General features: G+C 48.8%; 1 protein-coding gene across 1 annotated transcript; it reads left to right on the forward strand.

Moving 5' to 3' along the window:
• The first annotated feature begins 696 nt into the window (after positions 1-696).
• LOC141614509 (protein FAR1-RELATED SEQUENCE 5-like) lies at positions 697-3,136 on the forward strand. Its single transcript, XM_074433254.1, has 2 exons — positions 697-1,224; positions 1,973-3,136. Exons 1-2 carry the CDS (start codon positions 697-699, stop codon positions 3,134-3,136), a joined length of 1,692 nt encoding a protein of 563 aa, XP_074289355.1.
• Positions 3,137-12,882: the final 9,746 nt, after the last annotated feature.

The following is a 12,882-nucleotide window of genomic DNA, read 5'->3' on the forward strand; positions in this document are numbered from 1 at the left end:
GTCTTTTAATTCTCGTCTGTTTAGCAGTTTGGTCGATCGACTTAGGGTAGTGGTCGATCGACTGAACTTCGATATCTGCGACTTCGGAACCCGAGTTGGTCGATCGACCGACGGTAGTGGTCGATCGATCCGCTTGAGCTTGCTACTTGACTTCTATAATCTCGTGGATTTGTCTTTTGGGCCTTGGAATGCGCACCAAGCTCGTTCCTTAAGTGAATTCTTCACGTCAAATGCAATGCGGGATACTCGGGGACGGATTTAGCTTGATTTCATTGGATTCTTCACATTTACGCAATAATGTACAAAAATACGAAAGTAGACGGAAGTGGGGAGAATAGTAGCTTAAACTACATAAATGAGCTCTGAAATGCGTGGAAAATAGGATGTAAAACATCATATAAAAGACACGCATCAGCCGACGTGAAAGACAGGCCGCTGATCGAGAGATACTTCAGGGGCTCTTGCGAAGGTGTACATGCGAATGGTAACCAAGTCAGTACTAGCAATGTGAGGAATGCAGCAATTACTCGCTGTAAGTGCGAAGCCTGTGTTAGGACACAAGTAAACAGTGATGGATTATGGGAGGTAGTTCAGCATGTGGCCGAACATAATCACCCTTTCACACCCGTCCAGTGGCAGCATCATCATAGGTCGGAGCGCAAGATCACAGAAGCGGAGGGTGAGGTGATAAAGGCAATGACTGAAGCGCATGTTCCTCCTTCAGTACAATTCAGGGTTGCTGCGGCAGGGGATGGGGGTGATGCGTTTGTCGGCCACACAGAGCGAGACCATATTAATTATGTTAACAGATTGAAGATAAAATCAATTGAAGGTGGCGATGCAGCCACTTTGATCAACCTCATGACTAGTAGGCAAGCGGAGGAGCCGGGGTTCTTTTTCCGCGTTCAGTTTGACGAAAAAGGAAGATTAAGTAACCTATTCTGGCGGGATGCGATGATGAGAGAGGACTATTTGTTGTACGGAGATGTGAAAATATTTGACACTACGTATCGCACCAATAGGTACAATCTCATCTGTGGAGCCTTTATTGGTATTAATAACCATTGGTCGAATGTCATATTTGGTTGTGCTTTCCTGTCGAACGAGAGGGAAGAATCATTCGAGTGGTTGTTCAATGTTTTCAACGAATCCATGGGTGACGATGTTCGTCCCATTTCGATCTTCACTGACCAAGACCAAGCAATAGCAAACGCCATTGAAACGGTATGACTGATTTTTGTACTAATATATATGATCACACTTTGCCATATTGTCTTGTATCACCATGTTTCAGCACAAATATGACCATCTTGGTGAACACTAACATAAGTTAACATGGTTACATTGCCATCTTTTTGAATATGTTACCATCTGTTTGGATACAAACATAAGTTTATATGGCAACATTGCGTCCTATGTTCTCATGTCACCACATTCTTTCATAAATGTCACCATCTTAGTTTTTAGAAACATACACTAATATGGTGACATCTTGCCATATTGTCTATAGACCACTTCAGCATCGTTCAAATGGTTACATGTACGGGTGTGAGTTTATATGTCACCATATATACTTTGCACATTATCATCATTCATATATGTCACCATTGTGTATTGTACACTATCACCATTTTAGACTTCAGTGTTACCTTTTTAACTTGTTATAGATATTAGTCTCTAAACTGTAAATGGTGACATTAGGACTACAGTGGGTCACATTCCGGGTTACTGCTAAAATGTGACCATAATAAGTATGGTATCTAGACGTTTTAGCTAATAATCTTTAAACTTAAAATATTGACAGTATGACTAAAGTTGGTTACATTCTGATATACTGTTAAAATGTGACCATGATAGTTATGATATGTACACGTTTTATTAAGAAACGTGACAGTAAGTTGTGTGTGTTTACAACTGCTGTCAGGTTTATCCACATTTGTGTCTAATTCGGTTAACGTTAAACTGGTGACAGGTTTATCCACAAACGAGACATCGTCTGTGTCAGTGGCACATTCAACAAAATGCCATATCTCACTTCGGGAAGTTAAAGGGTGATCGTCCGTTCCAGAACCTATTCAACAAATGCCTTCATGGTTGCTACAGCGAGACTGAGTTTGAGGAGACTTGGCATAAAATGTTAACAGAATATGGGTTAGTCAACCATTCATGGTTTAAGATATTGTACAAACATAGAGCTAAATGGAGCACTGCCTTGAACAATCAATTCTTTTCAGCTGGGATTCCATCGTCCCAAAGGAGTGAGAGCACAAACCATGCGATGGGTTTCCAAGCTTCAAAGACCACTTCCGTCACTGAATTCTTTCAGATATTTGAAAACACGGTGAAAAGATGGCGAGGTGAGGAAGAGCGTAAAGAATTCAATGGCATACGATCTACACCATCCTCTGTGTACCCTCTAGTGGATTTGTTACTACATGCATCTCATGTTTACACATTGGAACTGTTTCGAGTCTTTGAGAAAGAGTTCGCGTTTGCCATGGGTACTCGTGCTGTTATCCTTCCGATTGATGACCCTGAGGTGTTGTTGTATTGTGTTTCCCTTGCGAGCCACGACGAGGACGACCACCACGTGACTTATGATTGCAAGAACAACCTAACAGAATGTACGTGCCGAAACTTCCAGGTTAAGGGTATGCTTTGCAGTCACATCATCTGTGTCCACCACATGCATTCTGTTGTCGAGATACCGGACAGGTACATACTACGTAAATGGATCAAATTTTCAAAGACTACAGTGTGGGAGAGGCTCCTCCCAAGCGACATACGCAGAAGTGCCGCTCATAACGCCATCAATTGGCGTCGTTCAATGTTGACGGCTATGAACTACCTCATCACTAAATGTCAGAATGTATCTGATGCAAGAGTTGTCGTGGATAAGCTATTTATTAAAGCGAATGAGGAGGTGGAATTGTTGCTTTCTAAGCTTAATATGAAGGAAGATCAACCAACCGTAGAAGTGTCCGTGCCTCCGATTCTTGACCCTGTACCTTGTACGACAAAGGGTCGAAGTCAACGAAAAAAAAGGAACATGGGGACAAGGAAGAAGGCCAGGAAACAGTCTGATGTTGGTGCAGGGGAGAGTACTATGTACGTCGCTGTGCCGCGTCTGATATGATATATCATCTACGCCTCAATCCCGAGTGTGTTTGTACTAATGTGGTCGAAACCGGTTAATGTGACCAAGGCAGTGGCGTAATGTGGTCATGTTTGATTGTATGTTTTTGCTGTTTAAATGCCTGTTATTTGGGTGCACTTCGAACCTAATTGAGGCGGATTACTGTAAACAATCTGAATTGCTTATTTTGCTTATTTTGCTCCACATGTGATCATTGTTGTCATTGTTTGCTCAATATGTTACCCTTTTAACAAACAAATTTATACATAAATGGTAACATCAGTACCTATGGCGATAATAAGTTCTGATTAAAAGGGTAACAGAGAACTCAAATGGTCACATTATAAAATTGAATATCAGCACCTAAAATGGAATATCATTTACACATAAATGAAATATCAGTACCTATAATCTTTTTTACACAAGTTTTTACACATATGTTATAAAGTACAGATGTTATCATTTTAAGGTATTGATGGGGCATATTCTGCACCCGATGACCGAGTCAACACATTGAGCAAGGTCAAAGCCAAAAGACAGCAAGTCAACGTATTTGATGGGGCATATTCTGCACCGCTGACCAAGTCAACATATTGAGCAAGGTCAAAGATATCCACAACAAAGTCAACGACTCAGACAGTCTAGCCGATGCAACCCATCGGCCTGTCACCTGGGTCTCGGCTTGGCAAACTAGCCAGCCGGGGCACATATCCGCGTACTCATATCCAAGACCCCTCGGCCGGCCTGCCATAGGTCCATCGGCTGAGGGTAGAACGGTCTTTCCACCTGCTAGCCACATGGCCACTTGGCCACTACGTGACAAAAGCTGAAAGTCTATAAATACTCCTCAACCTTCATTGAGGAAAGGATCCACAAATTAACCTAAAAATCACTATTCATCTGGTAATATCTTCCTTATCTCTCTACAATATACTCTTAGCCAAGTTACAACAACTTCTCTCTAAGTTTACTGACTTGAGCGTCGGAGTGAGTACGCTCGGCCAAAGCCGAGCCCTCAGTTTGTTCATCGTTTCAGGAAAGATCAAAGGAGGATTGAAGCAAAGACATCATTCTACAAGCTACGAGTGGTAACGAATATCTGCTCTGGAATTACACCCGGAACAATTGACGCCGTTTGTGGGGAACTAGACACTAAAAGCTAGTCACATTCATTCCCAAAAACAAAAAAAAAACAACACAAAAACCCACCCCAAAAGCTAAGAAGATGTCGAAACAACAAGAGGTAGTCGTGACCGACGAAACCGCACTCTACCAAGATGATACCTTCCACCGTTCTGGAGTTGTGCAGCCCTCCACCGGCGGAGTAATCCAACCGGAATTCGGGATGCCAATAATACCAGACACACCGCTGCCGGCCAACCAGGTCACCATCATGGGACATATGGTTGACGTAGCAAAACTGAAGATGCTCCTGGACCTAATTGGGAGTACGCCAGCTCACCCTGTCACGCCGACAAGAGCGGCGGAAACCATCCAGGAGACCAGGGCCCAAAGCGTGACTCCGAGAAATTTGAACGGAGCACTAGGAGAAGCCGACCCCGCCAAGACGCCGGAGGAGCCCAGAGTGCTAGTGGTGGACCTGAGCCCTCCCCGTACTCACGAGAGGACAGCGTCGCCGCAGCACCGACGAGGCCTGCCTCAGAGAAGCCAGAGAAGTCCGACTCAGCAGAGTCGGAGAAGAAGCCCGAGTCGGAGAAGGAGTTCTTCCCGCTACGAGGAGAGGAGTCGGACCAGGAATGCGAGGAGCCGATCGCCGCGTATCATTCGACACGTGGTCAGACAGCCCCTCAGTGCCTATGTCCTTGAAACCGCCGTGCCAACCAAGCTGAAGTTGCCGGCGTTCACATACAAAGGAGATAGTGATCCAACCGACCACGCCGAGGCTTTCGAGTCTTACATGTCGGTGTGGGAGCAGCCCGATGAGGTCTGGTGCCGAGTCTTCCCAACAACTTTGCATGGGATGGCTCAAAATTGGTACAAGGGGCTTCCCGACGGTTCGGTATACTGCTTCGCCGACCTAAAGGACGCCTTCGTAGCCCAGTACTCTTGCAACAAAAGGAGGGCCATGGAGACGTCGGACCTCCTAACTATCAAACAGGAGGAAGGCGAGTCTCTACGAAGCTATGTGAAGAGGTTCGACGGCAAGGTTCAGCAGATTCGGGAGATTAATCCCGAACTGGCGGCTTTCGCACTGATGAAAGGCCTCCCGAATGGAGACTTAAAAGACGAGCTCATCAAATACGGAGGTTTGGGCCTAGATGCCGCTAGGAAGATGGCCGACCAAGCCATCAAGGTAGAAGACTATCACAAGACCTGGGTAGGCCCCAGCGAGGCTGAGCCCTCAGAAAAGAAGAACCGCCGGGATGACAACCCAGATGGAAGACACCGTGACAATAACGGGTCACGGTCCGATGAGAGACGTCGTGACAATAATAGGTCACGGTCTGACAGATCTGCCAGGAAACAGGACTCGACGGGCGCCGGGGGGAGTTCGGGAACGTTTTACCAAAGGCATTACCATGATAAAACCCCTCTGGTCGTATCTGCCGCCGAGGTCTTCGCCCTGAGCAAAAAGGAGGGCCAGCCATGGGAAAGGCACCCCAAGCCAAAGGGGGACGGTGACACGAGCCAGTACTGTGAGTACCACGGCCACACCGGTCACCTCACTGACAACTGCCGGCATCTGAAGAATGCCATTGAAGAGCTGATCCGGAAGGGGAGCCTCGGCAAGTATGTTGCCAAAGGCCAGAAAACTTACGCCATCAGTTCTGATAAGAAATCCATTTTTCAACGGATAGGGGTGATCCATGTAGTCATCAGGGGTAACGAGAACGGTGGGTCAGCTCATGGGCACAAACGGCACCTGAACGAGCTGTATCAGGCCATCAACTTTGTGCCCAACACAACGATCCCCGCTTCCAACATTCCCGATATGACTATTGGAAGGAAGGACTACGAGGGAGTCATCGCCCCTCACAGCGACCCACTTGTAGTCAACTTGGACATATCCAACCACCTGGTGAAGAGGTGCCTGATTGATACAGGCGCCTACACGAACATCATGTTCAGGGAGTGCTTCCTCAGCCTCGGTCTGAAAATCAAGGACTTGAGCCCCTGCACCAATCCACTGTACAGCTTCTCCGGGGCTGGCCTGGTACCCCTAGGTTCAATCAGACTGCAGGTGATGCTCGGCGAGGGAAATGCGGCTAAGAATGTCCTAGCTGAGTTCGTGGTCATCGATGGCTCGTCCGCCTACAACGTTCTCATAGGCCGAGTCACTCTGAGCGAGGCCGACGCGGTGATGTCCATCCGGGCCCTGACACTTATGTATATCTCAGACCGGGGGGAAGCGCATAAGCTCGTCTCCAAGGACGAGAAGGACGAGGTGGTCAACGTCCAGATATCTACCAGAGGATGCAATATGCATTCCCTCAATGTGGCAAAGCAGTCAGAGAGGGGGAAAAGCCCATCCTTACAGCAGGAGGGCGACCTCATGGATGCAACTGACGGCTGACGGGGAAGGTGCGCCTTAAATGAGGCATTAGGACACTGATAATCTCGGGAAGGCCTTGTATAGCGGCGGAGGTGTCCAAAACAATTGTGGGCACCCCAACGCATGTTTATATCTAATGAAAAATCGACCAAGTTTTTCATCAAATCTTTGCAGGGTCATACCAACAAGAGCGGCAGTCTCTATGAAGAAGCAGACGCCGGCTCACACTGTCATACCGACAAGAGCGGCAGTCTCCATCAAGAAATATGGCGCCGTCGCAGTCACCTAAAGTAGTAGACGTAACGGCAGTCACCCCCAGAGGTGTGACGCCGTCGCAGTCACTCCAAATGGTAGACGCCACGTTAGACGCTATCAAGAAACGACGCCGCTCACACCGTCATACCGACAAGAGCGGCGATCTCTATGAAGAAGCGACGCCGGCTCACACATCATACCGACAAGAGCGGCAGTCTCCATCAAGAAATATGGCGCCGTCGCAGTCACCTAAAGTAGTAGACGTAACGGCAGTCACCCCCAGAGGTGTGACGCCGTCGCAGTCACTCCAAATGGTAGACGCCACGTTAGACGCTATCAAGAAACAGACGCCGGCTCACACTGTCATACCGACAAGAGCGGCAGTCTCTATGAAGAAGCATACGCCGGCTCACACTGTCATACCGAAAAGAGCGGCAGTCTCCATCAAGAAATATGGCGCCGTCGCAGTCACCTAAAGTAGTAGATGTAACGGCAGTCACCCCCAGAGGTGTGACGCCGTCGCAGTCACTCCAAATGGTAGACGCCACGTTAGACGCTATCAAGAAACAGACGCCGGCTCACACTGTCATACCGACAAGAGCGGCAGTCTCTATGAAGAGGCAGACGCCGGCTTACACTGTCATACCGACAAGAGCGGCAATCACCCTCAGAAAGCAGACACCGCGACAGTCGCGGCCAGCGCAGTTGATACTCGCAAAAACAATCAAAATGCCTTAGAAGCGTTAAACACAGTTGAGATACGCACTCTAAACTGCCTCGGCCAAGCCGAGGCGGAAACAAAAAGAGACGCTCAATTAATAACGTAAGACAACTCAGACAAAAACGAGAAAAGACCTCGGCCAAGCCAGAGGCAAAGTGAAAACGCTAAGTACAGTTGAGACACTCAACTATTAGTGCAAGGAAAAGAAACAAGGTAAAGACCTCGGCCATGCCGAAGGCAAAAGAAACGAACTCTTATTAAAAATGATAACAGGTTACAGGTGAAGAGAATACAGACGACGGCCGTCCCCATAGGGATAAGCCAAAACACAACCTACCAAAGTTGTACAAAATACAAGGAAAGAAAAACAAAAAGTTACAAATATGTCATTTGGAGCGCCAAAAAGATGGCAGGAAGGAAGGGCTTAATAATTGGCTCCCGAACAGCTGAAGCTATCCGAGACGCCGGGTGAGCCTGGTGACAACCGCCCGTCTCCCTATGCCTGTTGCTGCTTGCCATCAGCAGCGGTAGTCGCATCCTCTTCGATAGGCAACCCAACAGTTTTCCTAGCAGCCTCAGCCTTAGCCTCGACAGCATCAGCTGCCCTCATTCTCTCGGCTTCCTCCTTGGCCGCCTTGGCCTTCTCAACAAAAGCTGCTTTCTCCGCGGCCGCCTCCTTCTCTATCTTCGCCCTCACCGCCTCCTTGGCCTTCTCCGCCACGGCCTTCTCCTTAGCTTCAAGCTTATCGTCAAGCAGCTCGTCAAATTTGCCCCACGGAAAGGAACCATAAAGAGGGAAGAGCTCCCCAATCACTTCCCTGGCAGCTTCTTCGGCAAGATCCCGGAATTGGGCGCACATGTTAGGGAGCATGACGGTTTGGAGCATCTCAATGTCCTCCTCCTTTTGTCTAATGATGGCCTCTTTGCTCCGAATCACCTCCCCCTGGGCCTGAAACAGGCCCCTGGATTCGTTCCTCTGCTAGAGATAAAGGTCGGCGTGCCTCTGAACAAGTTTACATTTCTCCAGCAGCTTAGCAGCTTCGGCTGCCGAAGCCTCGGCCTTGGCTCTCTCAGCAAGGACCTCCTTTTCAGCGTCCTCCCTAAGTTTTCTCTCGGCCAAGAGCGCCTTCTCAGCATCTCCCCTAAGCCTCTGCTCATCGAGGAGATCCAGCTTCGCCGACACGGCTACCTGCTTAATGACATTACGCTCAAGGACAGATTGAGCCACGGCTTTCTCCTGCTCTGTGACGCGAGCAGCGGTCAGCTCGTTCCACCTCGCCAGCTCCTGGATCAGCTTCATGCCTTCCACTATAAGCTGGGAGACGGAAGCCTTCTGGGATGAGGAGACCGTGGTGACATTTTGATCACCAGCCTGCAGCTGGGAGATGGAAGCCTTCTGGGATGAAGAGACAGTGGTGATATTTTGATCACCAGCCTGCAACTGGGAGAGGGAGGCCTTCTGGGATGAAGAGAAAATGGTGACGCTTTGATCACCAGCCTGCAACTGGGAGAGGGAAGCCTTCTGGGATGAAGAGTCAGCGGTGACGTCTTGATCACCAGCCTGCATGGGGATCCCCTCCACTTGCTGCACAATAAGAGCGACGGCCGACAACGTCTGATCTACAAAAAGTAATGAAAGCATCAGTGCCAACACGCATTGACATACCAGAGAGCCTGTCATCAGGAGCACCTAATGAACCGGCTAAATTTGAGCCACAGGATGGATTCGTACCATGCTTGGCCTTCTTGGCCGGAACACGCATTTCCTTGCCAGCGGTAGAGGCTGTCTCCTTCCTCTTACGGACAAGGGGAGATTCTTCTGCATCAGAGTCCCCCCACCAGTAATATCAACGATCTCCACCGTCTCCTTCTTAGGGGGGGGGGGGGAGGGGAGGTGCAACCGGTGTCGACGCTGTCGCCGCCAAAGACTTTGTTTTCCGCGTCCGACGCGCCATGCTGCCAACAACCTTCGCCTGGGCCTCCTCCATTTTCAAGCCCTTTAGCTGTTGCTCCATGAGATCACTCGGTGGCGTTCTGCGGTCATGGGCTAAAGCCTTAGGGTGCAAATTAGCAACGGTCTTATCCTTGTTCAGCCCCATTCTCCGAAGGATATCCTCAGACAGGTCCGGTCCGAAATGGTCTGCAAAGGAAACAAGGCAAGGGTTAAGTAGAGGAAATGAATATAAGTTCAACAGAAACGTCGAAAGCAGAGATGGGCCTCACACCGACCCCACTCACCCTGCGCTAGGGCCGGTATGAGGCCGACATGGCAGAGCGGCTCATCCTGAAGAATGATCTGCGTTGGCGGAATCCATCTTCTAGGCACACCCTTGTCCGCCTCAAAAAGCCTCATCGCCAACCTCTCATCCGCCGTAAAAGGGACTTTGCCGGCGTCCATCTTAAGCTTTTTCCGAGAAACCCATCTGTCATGCTCCGCCTTGGTCTCGCACCGCAAATTAACTTGGTGCTGGAAAGACCGGGGCAGCGGATAGTCATCCGGCACCTCAACATACACCCACCGATCCTTCCAGCCTTTGCAGGAAGAAAGTTTATCAACGGAGACGTAACCCGGCTCCATTTGCACACTATACCATCCCACGCGACCAGAGAACGACGGCTTGAGGTGGTGAAGCCGACGGAATAAATTTACCGTTGGAGCCTCTCCCTTGAACTGACAGAGCCAGACAAAGCCGACTATGGTCCTAACGGCCAACGGGTGCAGTTGGGCCACGGCGACGTTCATGGCCCTAATGATGGCCATAACATACTCATTCAGCGGAAACCGGAGCCCGTACTCCAAGTGCCGCATGTACACGCCGACGCAGCCCGGTGGAGGGCAACAAACGGCCTGACCTTCCTCCGGGATAATAATTTTGTATCCCCTGCCAAAGAAGAAATGGCCCTCGAAAAATGACTCGCCAGAACAACTGGCGAAACTATGGGTCCAGGCACGGTCAAGACGAACCTTACAGGCGTCACCGTGATCCATGACGTACTGCCTCCCCTCATTAGGGTGAACCTCTCCAACATCCTCACCAAAATCGTCACCAGAATCGTTGTCCTCATCCTCCCATTCCTCCAGAATTTGAGGATCAATTTCAGGAGAAGGAGACCTAGGGCCCCCCGACGCAGGTTTACTAGGTCCAGCATCAGCAGAAGACATGTTCACAACAATTACCTAACAAAATAAAAGAAAATTTGTTTGTTTACCTTGAAGAAAAACACTCGCCGGATCAAAGACTCTGAAGATTAGAAGAAAAGGAAGCCCTTGAAAGTTTAGAAAGATGAAGATTTTAGAGAAAATTTGAGAAAATGAAATTGGTGGCCAAAATCACGGAATAACTGCCCTATTTATAGGGAAAAGGCCCATGAAGAAGGACCAATCAGGGCACAGCCCATGAAGCGTCAGCCAATCAGCGAACAGACACGTGTCAGACATGCAACCACGGAATGTCAATCGTTGCAACAGTTGAACATCAATCAATGCAACAGTGACCAAGCGTCTTCAACACGCCCCTTCATATCTCTTTGCCCATTCATCTTCCTCAAACGAGTTCCTAGATATCTGCTCTCCGCCGGCCACATGATCAACCAAGCTACGAAGCACCGGCCTGGGGGCAATCAAAAACAACCGGCACTCTCAACCCTGGTCTCGGCCGGCGTCACTTTCTTTTCCACATCGGATGCCCTTTACACATCCATGTGGAGGGGGGATATGGTACGGCCTAACAAGAACCAGGCCGAGATAGAAGAAGCCGATACAGTAGAAGAAGCCGATGAAGAAAAATTTTCAGAAATTACTTGTGCAGAATATACGCTCAACATACATCGGAGCCCATACCACGGCATAGACTACGCTGGGGGCAAATTGATGGGGCATATTCTTCACCGCTGACCAAGTCAACATATTGAGCAAGGTCAAAGATATCCACAACAAAGTCAACGACTCAGACAGTCTAGCCGATGCAACCCATCGGCCTGTCACCTGGGTCTCGGCCTGGCAAACTAGCCAGCCGGGGCACATATCCGCGTACTCATATCCAAGACCCCTCGGCCGGCCTGCCATAGGTCCATCGGCTGAGGGTAGAATGGTCTTTCCACCTGCTAGCCACATGGCCACTTGGCCACTACGTGACAAAAGGTGAAAGTCTATAAATACTCCTCAACCTTCATTGAGGAAAGGATCCACAAATTAACCTAAAAATCACTATTCATCTGGTAATATCTTCTTTATCTCTCTACAATATACTCTTAGCCAAGTTACAACAACTTCTCTCTAAGTTTACTGACTTGAGCGTCGGAGTGAGTACGCTCGGCCAAAGCCGAGCCCTCAGTTTGTTCATCGTTTCAGGAAAGATCAAAGGAGGATTGAAGCAAAGACATCATTCTACAAGCTACGAGTGGTAACGAATATCTGCTCTGGAATTACACCCGGAACAGTATTAAACAGCCTAACCGACGCAGCCTGTCGGCCTGTCACTTGGGTCTCGGTCTCGGCAACTAGCCGGCCGAGAGGCATATCCGCGTACTCACATCCAGTCCCCTCGGCATGGAGTCAACCAGGCCTGCCGGCCTGCCATGGGTCCTTCGGCTGAGGGTAAGACAGTCTTTCCACCTGCTATGCCACTTGGCCACTACGTGACAAAAGGTGAAAGTCTATAAATACTCCACTTCTCTCATTGAGAAAAGGATCCGAAAACTATCTCATAATCCAATAAACTGGTATAAACTCCCTTATCTCTCTACAATATACTTTGCCAAGTAACATACAACTTATCTCTTTAAGTTTACTGACTTGAGCGTCGGAGTGAGTACGTTCGGCCCCAAGCCGAGCCCTCAGTTTTTTCATCTTAAACAGGAAAGAGTGAAAGGAAGAGACAAGCAACGACATCATTCTACAAGCTTACGTGGTCACAACACTGCTCCAAAATTACACCCGGAACAATTGGCGCCGTCTGTAGGGAGACGATACTAAAAGCTAGTCACCTCCCTTGCAAAAAAAAAAAAAAACCAAAAATCATTCAAAGAGCTAAGAAGATGTCAAAACAGCCAGAAATTGTGAGTGTAGAAACTGAATTCTACCAGGATGAGACGTTCCCTAATTCTGAGATCGGGCAGTCCCCCACCGGCCGAGTCACTGAGCCGGTGATGTACGAGATGCCAAGAGAGCCAGAAACACCGCTGCCGATCGGCCAAGTCACTGTCATGGGACATGTGGTCGATGCAGCCAAACTGAAGCTATTCCTGGCCCTGATG

The sequence above is a fragment of the Silene latifolia genome, chromosome 11, assembly GCF_048544455.1.
Source record: "Silene latifolia isolate original U9 population chromosome 11, ASM4854445v1, whole genome shotgun sequence".
Lineage (NCBI taxonomy): Eukaryota > Viridiplantae > Streptophyta > Magnoliopsida > Caryophyllales > Caryophyllaceae > Silene > Silene latifolia.

Coding starts and splice junctions, on each gene's coding strand:
- LOC141614509 (XM_074433254.1), top strand. CDS start 697: ATGACTGAAGCGCATGTTCCTCCTTCAGTACAATTCAGGGTTGCTGCG. Junction 1,225..1,972: donor TAGCAAACGCCATTGAAACG/GTATGACTGATT, acceptor AACTGGTGACAG/GTTTATCCACAAACGAGACA.